The sequence below is a fragment of the Micropterus salmoides genome, unplaced genomic scaffold (assembly GCF_014851395.1).
Source record: "Micropterus salmoides isolate LMB-PRFRI ecotype aquatic unplaced genomic scaffold, ASM1485139v1 Ms_hic_scaffold_16, whole genome shotgun sequence".
In the NCBI taxonomy this organism is placed as follows: domain Eukaryota; kingdom Metazoa; phylum Chordata; class Actinopteri; order Centrarchiformes; family Centrarchidae; genus Micropterus; species Micropterus salmoides.
Window position 1 is genome coordinate 17827594 of NW_024040707.1, and position 15157 is coordinate 17842750.

At 38.8% G+C, this 15157-nt stretch overlaps 3 protein-coding genes across 5 annotated transcripts; all 3 read left to right on the forward strand.

Moving 5' to 3' along the window:
* Nucleotides 1-2532: 2532 nt before the first annotated feature.
* Nucleotides 2533-5063, forward strand: zgc:174906 (uncharacterized protein LOC571548 homolog). The gene is made up of 5 exons (XM_038723802.1): nucleotides 2533-2689; nucleotides 2991-3068; nucleotides 3564-3895; nucleotides 3989-4069; nucleotides 4154-5063. The coding sequence occupies exons 3-5, from the start codon at nucleotides 3580-3582 to the stop codon at nucleotides 4432-4434; spliced, it is 678 nt and encodes a 225-aa protein (XP_038579730.1). The 5' UTR covers nucleotides 2533-2689; nucleotides 2991-3068; nucleotides 3564-3579; the 3' UTR covers nucleotides 4435-5063.
* On the forward strand, nucleotides 4526-7558 carry csad (cysteine sulfinic acid decarboxylase). Its single transcript, XM_038721900.1, is given in 10 exon segments — nucleotides 4526-4541; nucleotides 5506-5608; nucleotides 5610-5643; nucleotides 5731-5788; nucleotides 6200-6216; nucleotides 6469-6563; nucleotides 6908-6963; nucleotides 7053-7135; nucleotides 7402-7493; nucleotides 7495-7558. Coding segments are annotated over 10 exon segments (618 nt in total).
* Nucleotides 7559-8423: 865 nt separating this feature from the next.
* znf740b (zinc finger protein 740b) lies at nucleotides 8424-15098 on the forward strand. 3 transcript variants are annotated; one of them, XM_038722522.1, is made up of 7 exons: nucleotides 8424-8537; nucleotides 10691-10847; nucleotides 11037-11270; nucleotides 11762-11896; nucleotides 11987-12113; nucleotides 12560-12678; nucleotides 12850-15098. In XM_038722522.1, the coding sequence occupies exons 2-7, from the start codon at nucleotides 10803-10805 to the stop codon at nucleotides 12997-12999; spliced, it is 810 nt and encodes a 269-aa protein (XP_038578450.1). In that variant the 5' UTR covers nucleotides 8424-8537; nucleotides 10691-10802; the 3' UTR covers nucleotides 13000-15098. The 3 variants fall into 3 exon arrangements, with proteins under 3 accessions (XP_038578450.1, XP_038578451.1, XP_038578449.1); XM_038722523.1 differs by lacking the exon at nucleotides 10691-10847 and having other exon boundaries at nucleotides 8425-8537; XM_038722521.1 differs by lacking the exon at nucleotides 8424-8537 and having other exon boundaries at nucleotides 8588-10847; nucleotides 10984-11270.
* Nucleotides 15099-15157: the final 59 nt, after the last annotated feature.

The window sequence follows — 15157 nt, forward strand, 5'->3', positions numbered from 1 at the left end:
TAAGTCCTCCGCATACTGTATATGAATAATATAATGATAATAATGAACAACAGCTTCATATATATTTGATCAGAGAGAATGTACATGATAATGAATGATAAGGATGGTCTGGTCATCCTGCCGTTATACCATATTACGCTCTTCTTTCCTCTAAAAGTAAGGATAATACCATGTGAGATAGCGTTACTTAGGCGCTTACTAAAATCTCCTTTTCTTCTTTTGTACTTTTCTTCACTTTGCTCTTATTCTTCCTTCATAATAATATATCTTGCCTCATTTTCCAGGAAATTGAAGCTTTCCATCTACAGTTATGTGTTCACTCTACTGCCCTCTCTCTCTCACTGTCTTCCCGGCGTCTCTCTCTTCCTTCCTCCCTCTCTCTGATCTGCTGCCCTGTTCCCTCGTGCTCTTTCCTACCTCACTCTGGTCTTTCATATATAATGCATGTTAAACAAACAGACATGTCAGAATCACTCAAATGCACGGCTGTCCCCTCGCTGCTGCTCCATCCACCCTGAGAGGGGGTCATGTCTCAAAGGCTCGCGTGTGGAGCCCAGGCCCAGCTGAACTACAATCAGCTACAGCAAAGACAAACTGTACATTCAATGTTGCTCCTATACCAGAGTCTATTTATACAAAATCTGAACTCTATTTAATCACATAAAATCTAAAAGTCCTGCTACTGAGAGTGGAGCTTTTATACAGAGCCATTGTCTAAGTCTAAGTTTCAAGGAAATATAGTGGTGAAGCTATTTGTAAAGTGGATGCGTTTTACAAGGAGAAAGATTTTCCAACAGCTTGTAAAGGAGTTCTGTTCATGTGCGCATTTGTGTCTTTGTGTACACATAAAAGTCTCTACTCATGTATTGTGAGCGCGCGTACATAGCAGTGTTTAATGCATAGCCAACTCCATTCTGTCCCTTGCGATTCAGAGCGCTGAAGACAGTCAGTAAGAGTGATTCCCCTTGTCAGTTACTTTACATGTAAATCTAATTTATCTGTCATGGCATGGAGGGGATAAGCTGATGTGGTGGTTTTCTCTTGAATTGCATATATAAAAACACACACACACACACACACATACACACTCTCTCATCTACAAAATCCCAATTTTCCAGGTGCAGAGGTCTGTAGAATGGAGCCAGAGCCACTCAAAAGGAAACTGCATTATTCTCCATCAGCACTGTGGAGTGTCCGAGCTATTATACCATCCACCACTAGCATGCACATACAAATGGAGTTTACCACTTGACAGAGAGTGCGATGGGGCCTGAAAAGCACAAGGGTATGAGTGGGATTGTGCTCGATCAGCGGCAAAGTAAGTTCATTTTCATATTCCACACAGAATATGCTCCACTTGTGTTGCAGTGATATAATGCAAAATGACTAAGTGCAAATTTCACAGGCACATTATACAGCTTTTGGAGTTGAAAGCTTCCCCAGAGTGTCAACATGTGTATATTTTCTTAGATCAGTAGATCACTGCATTTCAGCTTTGTAGTCTTCACAATGTATCTTCACAAGATCAAGTCTGAACATGATGCAAATTTATAGCATAATAAAGTCGTTAGAAGTACATAATGGTGGATGAATTGTGCATTACTCCCTTAAGCAGCACTCTCACCTGGGTGGCAAGAATAAATAATAAGAATAAATGATGGTTCTCTCCACTCTTTCCACCCACTGTAGGCAGAAAGAAAACTGAATTTATTCAGACAGCTAATGTACACAGAGACACTGTGATTGTATACTGTGTGTGGATGAAATGGACTTGAAAGGATTTTCCTCTCACACAAAGTAAACATCTGTCCAGGAATAAGATATTGATTCATCATTTCCCAGAGCTGAAGCCGAGTAAACAGGGATGTGACCGGGGGTCGCTGATAATTGTTGTCCCATAACAGTCAGAGGCCTTTTCTCTGACTCAACTCAGATCTATTGTATATTCTGCCTTGCATGATGTACCTGTCAATATATGCACATCCAATAAACATTACATGTTTTCATAAAGGACATACAGATAGATAGATAGATAGATAGATAGATAGATAGATAGATAGATAGATAGAAATTGATTAGATTAGATTATGAATATTATAGTTCTTTTCATACCTTGACCTATGTACCTATACTATAATATGTTCTTATATCTTTTTGAAATGTCAGCTCAATTTCTTATTTATCTCATTTTATTTTGTTATTTATTACATTTAAGTAGTAGTTACCAAGTAGGTTTCTTCGCCTCTCAGCCTCACTCTGTGCTGTTTTTGTAACATGTTTTGTAACAGTTTTCCCTCGGGTAAAGTCCTCTCTTATTTTATATATATATATATAAATTGTGTGATTATGTTTTTTGTTTTTTTTGTTAAACTGATGTCCGAGTCCTTCTCTCACTGAGAGAGAAATGCGTAATCTATTCCACCAGATGTCACCAAATACACACAGCAATGGCAGATTACTGCAGTTAAATCATCCATCCACTGGGTGGAGGCACACAGAATTAAAATACGGGAAGTAAGAAACATTTTCAATGCATGAGGTTGTGGTCTGTTTAAAATAGACAAGAAAAGAGAAAATGCGCGCGAGCACAGCCGTAGTACAGTCTGTGATGTTACATGGTGCCTTGTCTGCAAAAGGCTGTTTTTGTTCAAGCGTGTTTTTTCTATTACTCCAGCTGTTACCATAAATGGTAAGAGTTTATGGGAATACATTGTGTTTGTTAGGTTGTGTAAGAGAGTGAGAGGGTGAAAACAGACGATGTGCACGCTGAGTGAAACCATAGAGGGAAACCAGGAAGCCCAGAAATAAACATACTCGACATGGGACTGTTGACATATAAATACTTTTGTCAGGTGGTTTTATAATGTAAAAAAATAACAAACCTATGAATTTGTATTGTATTTTAGTTTTTTTGCAAGGTATTCATACATATTTTGTCAGTGGCAGACAATAGAGGCTGTGTTTTAAACAACTTACAACTTAAATTACAGTTTACGAATATCCGCAAAACAAACTAACAAACTACTGGAGGGACGTGCTACAGTGGCCCTGAAAAGTGTCAAATAAATGTGAGTATACCGTATTATTATATCTCACCTCTACAGTTATGTTAGTTACAAAAGAGTATCTCAGGAATATATTCAGCTGTGAAGGAGTACTCTAGGAATTCTTTTGCAGAACAATTAATTCAGAGTATATTTGAATACTTCAAAAGAGTCTGCTGGGTAATGTATCACACATTTATGTGTTATAAAGAAGCTAGACAGTCTTCACATTTAAGAAGCCGGAATCATAGAATTTTGACTTTTTTTCTTAAGAAATTCCTCAAACTAATTAATAGATTCACAATCACAATAGTTGGTCATGCACTTAATAGTTAACAACTAATCTATTAATTGTTGCAGCTCTATTTTATTTCTTGAAGAAGTAATGGTGACTTGAGGATTAAAAAGAACTGGGTTTTGTTGAATTGCCAGAATCTTTCCAATATTTGGTTTTGCAATTATTTCAGATTTGATCAGATATAATACAAATAATAATTCATCATTATTTTACTTTCTCAGGAGCTGACATTCAGTCATGGCTGAGGAACCAGCAGCAGAAATCCAGCTACTCAGAAGTCAGAAGGTCAAGCTAATAGAAATTCTAAGTGCAGATGCCGACTTCGTCCTGCAGCATGCAGACTCTCGCTTTCTGCTGTCTCCTCACGGGTACCAGCAGGTGAAAGCTTGCCGTATTCCTAGTGAGAAGGTGACAGACCTGCTGGATTGTATCATCCAGAGAGGGCCTGAAGCAGCACAGGGTCTGCTGGAACTACTGAACGACCAGGCCGTGCAGGAAACCTTCCCAGGGCTTCGCTTCCTCAACGAACTGCAAGTCAACACACTGTCTTCAGGTAGAACAAAGTCTTTTCAGTATTTTCAGCAATTGCAATAATATATACTGTTACCATTCTATGTTAAATGTAAATGTTTTCTCTGTTTACAAGAAAAAATAGAAATGTCAAGAAAGAGAAAAATAGCTCCTGATTTACAAGAGACCATTTCATCCAAACAGACCTGCAACAATGGTGGGTCACACTGCAATCAAAGCTATTCCCTTTAAAACATTTTAAACCATCACCTAATTTAGCTGCCTCTGTCTTATTGTACAGGCTCTGGATTAGTTAAAGAGAAGCAGCTGATGACCGTGGCTTGTACCATTGGCAAATCTTGGAGGGAGATTGGCAGACTGGCTCTTGACATCCCCTCTGTGAAGCTGGAAGAGATTGAAGAGGACCATTCACTCCACAAGGAGCGAGTATTTGCCATGCTGCGCTACTGGCGTACCAGCCAGAGGGACAAAGCCACTGCTGCTCACCTGCACTCCCTGCTCAGTCAGAAAGACTGGGCGCTGCCACTTGAAAGCATTGACTTTCTGTTGGAGACTGACTGACTCTTTCACTGTCGGGTACTTACTGAGACTGAAAGCCTTTTCGAAGGGTATTTCCACTGGAAATAAAACAACACTTGAAGACTTTACTATTATGGAATTACCCCACAGTACCATTTACTACCACTTAGGCCTCTTGTTCAAAGTCAATGATCAACTTATACTACTTTTATATGACCTTTTTATATTACAAGAATATTAAAAAAAGTTTAGTTTTATGAAATTTCTTTGAAAGATGTGTTTTTATTTTCTGTTGATAGTGTCTGTGGTATTGATTTTTTACGGAGAAATTATGAAAATTACTGAGCAGTGCATATTTCATTTTAATGTAAATACACTGGGGCATTTTAAGAGTAGGGTGAAATCATTGGTCCATATTCTTATGTTTTCACATTTTGCTCAACATTTAATAAATGTTCAGCTTGTTGGGAGAAAATGTAATTATCTCTGAAAGTGTAAAAGATGAACAGTTATGCTAACATGTTCCATATTGATCGACATATCTTGGTCTTTTAGATTAAATGTACCTCACATCTCGGTCTGATGAGATAGTGACTCTTGACGTCATGTAAAGGAGGGCAGGCAAGCAATGCCCATGTTCCACAACCACTGAATAAACTCATCATACCACAGTTGCTGCCTCTAAAATGTTTTTTCTGAAAAGATCTATAACAATTGGTTTTCTCCTGAAAAGAAGGTTTTAAACAGGTTGAGATCCAGTGAGAATCAGTTAATGAAATGCGCAATACCTTGTTTCATTCTTGAGAAATTGTCATGTGGCTTGATGAAACTAGTTAACTTTCTTTTTTTGTAACAGAAACTCATAAATCAGAAGTTACTATATCCATATCTTCTATTGTTTCTCCCTGTCTTTCCCCCCATCTCAGGTGACTAATTAACTTCATCTGGCACAAAGGTTGACTCTGTTGCTTTCCTACCATACCGTACCTTTGCTTTTACTTTTCAAAAACATGGATATGGCAAACAGGTTCCCATTCTCTTATAACTTATAAGTACAGTGTGCCAGTGCCATATATGTCTATTCTTGCTTGTAACGCTTGACTTTTGCGTCAGTTAGCTGGCAGTTAAAGGAACAAGTTCATCTCCATGACCTGAATGAGCCTCTTACTGACCACTCAGAGGGCCAGCTCTTCTTAAATTAAGCCATTATTATGATGCTTGCTCTGCAAGGGCACAGGTGTCAAACAAAAGGTCTGCTGTGAAGCCTAAAATCGCAATCGTGTGAGATTGCAGTGAGTATTCTGAATGAAACTCATAATCCATGTGTTCTTCCAGCAGGTTTGTGAGTGGAAATGGCCGGAGGAGCTGACTCTGCTCCTTTTCCTTTCATTCCTTTGTTTATTAAAACAAGAATGTTTGTTAAAGCATACAAGCACATAATTATGCAGGGGAAGCTTGTGAAAATATAATGCAATAAATAAGGCAGTGGTGGAAGAAGTATTCAGATCTTCTACTTAAGTAAAAGTAGCAAAAACAAGTTTTAGGTTGGTATTAGTAAGTATTAAGTAAGTATCCGCAACAAAATGTGAAAGTATCAAAAGTAAAAGTAGCTGTTATGCAGAATGGTCCATTTCAGAGTGCCATATTACATATTATTATTATTATGATTAATTATCATATTATCATCATCATCATCATTATTTTTATGTATAAACATAAGCATGTTAATGTTGCTGGTCAAGGTGGAGTCAAGTATTTCATATGTTATTGGGTTGTTTAACCTATAACAATGCATCCTTTTTTTTAGATAATATCATATGCTTTGTACATAATGTGAATCTGGAAAGTAACAAGTCACTGTAGCTGTTAAATAAATGTAGAGGAGTAAAAGTAAACTAGGAGTAAACTAGCAAGAAATTAAAATACTCAATTGAAGTAAAAGTACCACTGTGCTTGAGTAAATTACTTTCCACTGTTGTCTGGCAGGTGTTTTTCAGCTATGGTGTACAAAACAGTACAGTACAAAATATAGTCTGATCGGACATGTTGTGCATGAATTGCATCTTCAACTGTGAGGTGGCCCCGTTGTTTGCGCTGACGAAGACTGAGGTCCAGAGAGGGCTGTGGCAGCAGATTGGCTGGACAGAAGGTGATGTATGTTTCTGCCCTGGGTCATTTATCAAAAAAAAAATACTAAAAACTGTTTCTATCTCATTAAATGTGCTGGCCCTCAGAATATGCTAGAGTATTATTCCGCAATTACACGACATTTTATGGCCTAAATGATTACTCAAATATTTTTTAAAATATCATAAAAATGATTATTTCCAGCCCTATTCACCATGAATCTCTGGGTTCTACAGAATAACTGATAACTTTATCATTTTTCTTTGCATTTTGTCTATGCTCTCTTATGCACTTCATCTGCCGTATGATTCCAGAGAACTTGGACAAAGTTTTAGCTGAGTTGCAACACAGGCTAACAGAAATTATACATTTAACCACTCTCCTGCAGATATCTGGTGGAGCAGATGAAGGAAAGAGAAGGGTTTCATCCTTTGCAAGAGCCAAGTAAATATCTCAGGCATGCTGAGAAAGAGTAGTTGTTTGTTCCCTGTATATATATATGCATTACCTGTCTGTATTTGTCTCCAAGTCAGTTTGGAATGTATGCTTCTGATTTATACCACCCAGTATGAGGGTGGAGGACGGAAATATAGATTACCAGGACACACAGGCAAATGTAAGTTTCTGTATTACATCAGTGGACTGGGAATATAGAGACTAAAGTGTCCAAAGTCTCGATTTACATTTTTGATCCCTTCATTCTGTTGCACACACACATACACATTAAGCACTGAGATTCTCCTTCTTCTAATTATTTGTAGTGTGCATGCTTTGTTAAAAAAAACATGGAGACCGCAATCTTCAAGTATTTACCACTTATGTGCAGCACTACTGAATCTAACAGTTATCTATGTGCGTGTGTTTTTTAGTTGTTGTTAATAGCTAGCTCCAGTCATCAAGGAACTCATGATGAAACAAGGCAAGGGCTACCAACATTTGGGAAACAAAGTCAACTTTTCCAGCGTTGTTGTTTTCTTTTTTCCCAAAAGATATGGACTTCTTACTTGATGAAATTGAAAGACTGGGAAACGATTTGTGAGCAACATCACAACTCCTTGTCTATCTAGAGGTCTAGTTGAGGTTGTGCACAAAGCCTGGCACTGTAATGTTACAAATGAAAACAAACAACCTCGCTGAGGGGATTTACTTAATTTACAGAGCTGTCGTAATATACTGAGAGATACTAAACTCTGAAATCTGGAGACCATGGACCAAAATATGACAAGAAATAAATAAACAAATCAAGGAGCCTTATTTTTGATAAATGTCAACAATTAGTACTTTATTTGTGGCCTTTATCATAGCGTTACAGGTTTCGAAACATTAAACAACGGTTTACCTGAAATCAGTTCACCAGAACCTTTTTTGAAACCATCTCTGCAGAGCTGTAGAATTGCAACCCCACCATTTGTGGTGGTGTATCCTTTATTATTTAACTTTTTGTCCATCATACAATTTCTGAATAGAAGGTCTCTAAACTTTTCATTCAGAGACTGTGTCTGCTTGCTTCCATCACTCTAGGGCTGCACCTGATGGCTATTTTCATGAATGATTTGGTCTATAAAACATCAGAAAACAGTGAAAATGCTCATCACAATTTCCACTGCCCAAAGTGAGGGCTTCAGATGTCTTGTTTTGTCAGTCTAAGATCTTCACTTAAAGACAAGGAAAGCATCAATTTCTTACATTGGAGACGCAGGAGCCATTAGATGTTTGGACTGGAATTTTTGCTTGACAAATGCCGTAATTTTTTTTAAAATGGTTGCCGATTAATTTTGTTAATTCAAGTGTTGCAGCTCCACATAACTCAGACGTCCACGCACCCGCCACCACTCCCTCACAATTATGGCCGCAAATGTGGGTCACTGCGCTTCACTCACGTGACAGGGCGTCTGGCCAATCAGCGCTCTTCCCGGTGAGCACTTCCGGTGGCGTTTCCTGTCAGTGTTTATAAACTGAGAAAAAAAATTGGAAGTGCGACAAGAAATAATAATCTACAGAACTCTTAAAATCGAAAGGTAAGCAGTCAGGTTTCAAACACATGTCACTCGCGACTCTTTAAACGTGTTGTACTATGTTTCTCATAGCTGTGGCCGGTGAGGGGGGTGTTATTTTGTGGTCGGCGCTGAGCCCGCACGCCCTGCCTGCCTGGCTGTTGTTGTGTTGTCTGGGGCGGGTGGTGGGGGTTCAGTCATACAAGAGTTGTCCCAATACCAACTACTAGCTAGCTAGCAGGTTAGCCTTTTCTGTTTCATTTAGCAGAGACTCTTACCATGCTACACGCGTTCAAACCTGCACTCTAAATATATCTAGATACAGCAAACTGCCTCTCCAGTGTGCTCTAGCTGCAGCCCCGGTTGATTAAGAAAGCTCACTTTCCCAACAGGGAATTAAACGGGTTTTTTTATAAGTCGCTAGCTAGCTCAGTAGTGATGAGATGCATCCTTGTGTAAACTAGGCATCATGTTTGCTTTTGCAAGATCACAAAACCACTTGCTTACAAGTAAGAGTGACTCACAACCCAAATGATTTTCAGCTTAATGATAAATGGATTTAATGAAAGCAAACGTGCTCCACTAAAGTCATGAATAACAGTGTTTGCTACTATCAGAGGTTTCATGCATGATCTAAATGTGTTTATCTGCTACATATATATATATATTTACAGCCTACGTGATGTTACTTACATATCACACTCCAATGGCATAACGTTATTCTCTGTTAGAGTCAGTTTGGGGTTATGTGCATTGTGGTTTTATGTTAATTTGGATTGTAAATAGATGTAAACATTCCCCATTGAGTTTCTGGACATCTTTAAGTTAATGGCCAAACTGCTACTAGCCCTATTAAGTCTTCCACAGCAGGAGAAGCACGCTCTTTTTTTCCCCATCGTTCTCCACCTTTTAAAAATAATGAGCATGTTCTGATCACAGACATATTTATTCAGTTGTTGATGGCATCTAAACACTAAACTCGTTTACTGTAAAGTGTGTAGGTCTAACAGCTTACACAACTGCAGTCTTCCTGTTCTCGATACATTTTGTTGAACCAGTCACTCTAAGGATAGAAATTGCTATCCCAAATCCTAAAAAATAGTTTCTCAATAACTAGTTCACTAAGTAGTTAGTAATCGCTCAAGAAGTTGGATATTTTCTGTGTCGCTTTAATTCTAAAATCATTGCTGTGCACTATTTATAAAATACTTAGAATACAACATACAAAAGCTCACTGACTGAAGGTAAAAGCTACTACATTTTTCCTTTTCAGAATAGTGCAAACATGGAAGACATGGGTGGAAAATGTCACAAATGTTTGTATTGTATGTATATATTATTCATTTGTTATTTTTACACTGTACCTACTAATTGCATGGAATTATGTTTGTTGTGTTCAGTGTTTATCATGCAGTGCTTTAGAATTGCATCAGAGGTCAGTGAGTATAAATGTTCATTGCATCTGCAGCCTCAGGACTAGTTTCATTCCCTGAAATCCAGTCCACTGTATAGCGATTGACATGCTTCTGAACTATTTAACACCCCAGTGATCCATCAATTGGTTTGTGCTATGAAACATGACTTGGTCAAAAACAAATGTAACTGTCTTAGATGTAGACTTATTTACGCCATTATCTGCATGAATATGCTTTAAAGCGTCAGTAACATAAGCACCAACTAGGCTATAACTCAGTTTAGACAACATCACATGCTGCCTGTATTCCACTTTAAGATGCCTATAACAATGTTATTTGATAAGGTAGTTAAAATTGTGTTTTATAGTGCATTTGCTGCTCTCAAACAGAAGCTCACAACACATTTTTTAGATACTCGTATATATTTCACTATCACCATGTGTAGAAAGCATTTGTTTGATTAATGTGTCATACCTACACAGATGTATTTTTCTGTTTTTGACTGTTTTCATTTGTCCCATTGGACGTCATTATTTTTCTCTATCTGCCTGTTTTCTGTCAACCATGGTAACGTGGCGTGCACCAAACCATTGGGGCTTCCTTGCCTGATAAGTTGGACATATTAATGCTGGACCTAAATTTCTGGTGATATATCCAGATTTGGCGATTTTTGTGAAATCTGAAGACGTTGGTCTGATTTTCAAGCTCCTTATTCCAGCGTGTAAAAATGTTAGCCTCATGTTGTCATGCCTCTACTTTCAGGCGTTGGCCCCTGATGATTTGGGTGGCCGTGGTCTCTTCTGTTACCCCTCATCCTGAGTGAAGCCACCCCCCCCCCCCTTCCCCCAAACACACACGCATTCAAACCACGGCGATGACACACCATTCCAACAGCTCTGTTCGAGACCATATGAAATGGGTCAGTGGAAGTCTCTTCATTTCCAGAATCACCATCACGGTTTTAGTGTTCACTCCCAACCCTGATGCCAGTGCCTTTCTCTGTTACTCCCATTACTCTACTCTCTCTCCTTACCCTGACTCCTTCTCTCCTTGAGGAGTCACATGCCCCTCTCTTTCTGCCATGTCTGTCTGTTGTTTGTGTTGCCAGGCTGGGTTGCTGGGCTGCGAGGCGGTGCTGTCCAGCATGGCCCTAATGCAAGCCAACAACATCCCTGGCCAGAAGAGGATGATGTCACCCTTGGGTCAAGGACAACGGGCCAGTCCAGAGAGCCACCAAACCCACTCGCAGCACAGCCACAACCACCATGGACACCAGGTTCACCATGGACAAGCCCACCACAGCCACATGGGCCATCCCTCAGGCGGGTCCTGTCCACCCCTGGTAAGGAAGAGAAAAGCTGTTATTTCTTGATCTCTATCAAGTATGATTACTTTAACCCCCCCATCATTTTTATTAGCACTATACAAAGATGTTAATGGTTTATAACTCCCTATAATGTAGTTGTAAGCATAAAGTGTTTTAATGTACAATATATTCAACAATTATAACATCTCCTAAGGAAACATTTTATATTATTACAATCATGTTAAACTATATTGTCATTCATTATTTGTTTATACATCAGCCTCTACTTATGGATGCCCACAGGGAGTTATAAATGTTGACAAATACATTAATAAATGCATTTATCTGCTTACAACTTATATAGTGAGTAATAAATGATTTATTCAGTGTTTATTTACTGCTTATAAATATTAAATGGGGGTTACCCTGTGTGTGAATATGTGTTTTGGCAAGTACCACGAAATAGCTGTCTCAGTGGCAAATCGGTGCAGTGCAGTTTATGCCATTATCATTCCTTCCTCCAAAAGCTGATCCGAAAAGACGGGGATTATCATTCATCAAGAATGATGGACGGAAAGGACATGCAGGCAAATCAGAACATGCAACCCAAGAAGAAGCACAAAAAGTCAGGGTCATCCAACAAAGTTAAAGAGAAAGTAGAGGTAAGGATTGTTTCAAAGATGCACTTTTAAGTGCCACCTCCTACCTTTTGATGGTTACTTTCAACTTATTTTTGTTATTGCCGTTTGCAGTTACTTCCACCAATCAGTATGGATGATGACAGTTCCTTGAAAGTTCAGAAGAACTTCATCTGTGACCACTGCTACGGAGCTTTCCGGAGTAGCTACCACCTCAAGCGACATATACTTACACATACAGGTGAGAAATCACAGCTCACGTCTCCATTTCACTGTGACCTTTCTCACTCCATTTATAAGTTAGATATGGGAAACAGCAGCAGGCTGGTTGGTAGTGAGGTTGCTACTCAGCCAGTGGACCATGGTGAACTCCTACACTTCTGAATCTACTTGATTTAAACCACAAATGAAACCACAGACTCTAGCCATCTTAAATGATTTTAAGTACTAAATTGGGTGACTACAATTGTTTTAATGAATAATTTGTTTTTATTGAGAAATGGCATGTTTTTGATTTTAATTTTGGTTTCCTTGCTCCTCTTCATTTTGTTAATGTTGGTTCTGTCAGTTCATATAACGTTATTGTGGTGATCTTTTGGCAAACTTTAAAAAGTATCTTGTGTCCACTGAAATATGTCTTGAGTCTTGATAAATACTGATAAAGGTGTCATCTGGTGTTGTACGCAGGAGAAAAGCCATTTGCTTGTGACGCGTGTGATATGCGCTTCATTCAGCGTTACCACCTGGACAGACATAAGAGGGTCCACAGCGGAGAGAAGCCGTACCAGTGTGATCGCTGCCATCAGGTTAGTTAGCCTTTGTTTTAGTACAACTTTTACGCTCCCTGTGTACTTCTGGGTGTCTGCATATCAGTCAGGATCCTACAGCATTAAACAAATCCATCTGTCTTAGCAGTGTTGGTAGCACTGTTCCGCTAACTTTGACCATAACACACATCTTACCTTGCCTGGCTCCAGAACTTCTCACGGACAGACAGGCTGCTGAGACACCGACGGCTATGTACAGTTGGGATCAGCAAAGAAGAAAACCAGTACTCACAAGATGCATCTGCCCATCCAGCTTCATGGAGCCCCCTACAGCCTTCCAACAACCGCCTGACCGTCTGACCCACCACTTCCCACTGAAACCCACAGAGACCCTACAGACAACAGCAGTCGTCACACATTGGAGCTCAACAGTGCTGTCACTTAAACAGCCTAGCTTAAACACAACTTTAGTTTGCTTGCGCCAGCTCATTCGTAGAGCTTGATAGTGGATTTTTGTACTTTTTTTATCTACTGTTACATTCATGGGACAGGCAAAAGGGGAAGGATGAATACACGACCCTGGACAACAGGTATTCTGGCAATAATTGAATGAAACACACACAGTTCTGGTATCTTTTGGTATTGCTGTGAAGTGATTGACTGGTTGATCTGCAATCAACCCCAGTGCTGCCCTCTACAACATACGGACAGTTCACAAACGGACACACATACTGTGTAGCTTTTTAGTGTTCAAGTCCTACTCAATTTGTGTTCCTAATTCTACTTACCATGTACCAGCTACAGCTCCTAAGCGAAAGCTCACAGCAGACTTGTGGTCCATGCTGTCGTGAGGTTGTGATTAGCCACCTATCCAAAGCTGTAGGCGCAACACATCTGAAATCACATTTAATGGACTTTTTGATAACACTGACCTAAACATGAAAGGGGATTATTACAGAGTGAAATGCAAACTAGTCATTCATTTTTATCTAATATACATGAAAGCCCTTTTCCAACACACAAGTCTTAAAACGGATCTAAAATAATTTTTTACCTGCTGTTCATTCAGCTGTAAAACTGAAAAAATAACTACAGTTGCAACCCTGTTGTTGATACGTGATAACAGCTTTAAAAACACTAAAGGTTAAGTCGATGCTCCTGAAAGGTAAAATAATTCAAATAATCTTGGTATTAGTTAAGTTATGGAGCAACAGGTGGCTCACATATTCACTGTTCTACCTTGTTTTAAAGGGGGTTCGTCCTGAATGTTAATAGGTTACACTGTTAAAATACAGTAGAAGGCTGATTTTGTAGGAACAGTCCAGATTTTTTTTATGTTCTTGAATGAAGTTAGTGAGCTTTTTTTATAATAACTGGATGTAGGAACCATCTGTCTGTACCAAAAAATAGGTGTTTCCTAAAATGCTTCTGTAATAACCCCCTCAATATAAATTCATCGTGCTTACTGTCTGTTAGTCTTTTTTTCTTCCTGCTTCTGCATTCATAGATTCTTCTGACTTTGAAAGACTTGCGTCCTTTCAAAGTATTTTACTTAGTCAGGCATCTGAAATCCTGAGGTTTACCTGTGAAATCTTGTCAAAACAGGTGGACAGTTGCACACAATTGGATAAAAACTAGTCCCATGTCTAAATTTGTCACTGAAGGTACTGGGGACATTTTTATTATTGCCAACTAGTTTGATTCAGTGCTCATGATAATGGCCCAGATCATTTTAAACAGTTGGAACTATAATTAGGCTCACCTCTGTCTTGACCTGTCTGAATGTGATCTGAATACAGTGCCATGTCATTTCATCTCTTGTTTAACCTTGAGCATCTTCAGTGAAGGTGACTAACTGTACGCAGTGGACATGGCATAATAGGGTCCACATGGTGTTTTGTATGATGATGACCTACATTATATTTTGTTTAGGCCTCTGTACGAGTAAACCGGACTAAACACTGGACTGAAGATGTTAGCTCAATTGTAGAGGTTTGTATTGTAGACTGGTACTTCTGTTGCTGTCATACTTATAGATTATGTGAAAGACGTTTGGGGCCCATCACTGACGTCTTATGAAGTTAATATATATTTAAATTGTAGTAGGGGTAGAAAATAGTATGTATGGGACCTACACTCCAGAAGAAAATCAAAGTATTTACAAAGTTATAATCCTTAGTCTGATGATTTCTTACGATAACTGAAAAGTCAACGACAAGTCATCCTTTAACTTGCTGGAGTAAAGTAAAAGCTGACACTCTTTCCCTTTTAGTATTTTTTTGCATGTATTTGTTGGAGGATCTTGTATACATTTTGTTTTGGTAAAGAGATTTTTTTTTTGTCATTTCAGGGGTGAAATGAAATCAGTTTTGACTCCCTCAATCATACTGTAGTGTGGACTTTGTAATGGAGTTTTAGGGCCCCAAGTCTCAATAAAGCTGTTACACTTTTTATAACAAGTGCAGGTTGTTCACATTTTCTGCTACAGTGATTCTAAAGTGATTCTCTTTCTTCTTTT

Excerpts from the sequence above, each read along its gene's own strand:
- zgc:174906 (XM_038723802.1), top strand. The coding sequence starts at position 3,580 with ATGGCTGAGGAACCAGCAGCAGAAATCCAGCTACTCAGAAGTCAGAAG. Across the intron at positions 3,896-3,988 it reads AGTCAACACACTGTCTTCAG|AAAAAATAGAAATGTCAAGA; the intron begins GTAGAACAAAGT and ends TCTGTTTACAAG. Across the intron at positions 4,070-4,153 it reads CAAACAGACCTGCAACAATG|GCTCTGGATTAGTTAAAGAG; the intron begins GTGGGTCACACT and ends CTTATTGTACAG.
- znf740b (XM_038722521.1), top strand. Across the intron at positions 11,897-11,986 it reads AAGTTAAAGAGAAAGTAGAG|TTACTTCCACCAATCAGTAT; the intron begins GTAAGGATTGTT and ends TGCCGTTTGCAG. Across the intron at positions 12,114-12,559 it reads ACATATACTTACACATACAG|GAGAAAAGCCATTTGCTTGT; the intron begins GTGAGAAATCAC and ends TGTTGTACGCAG.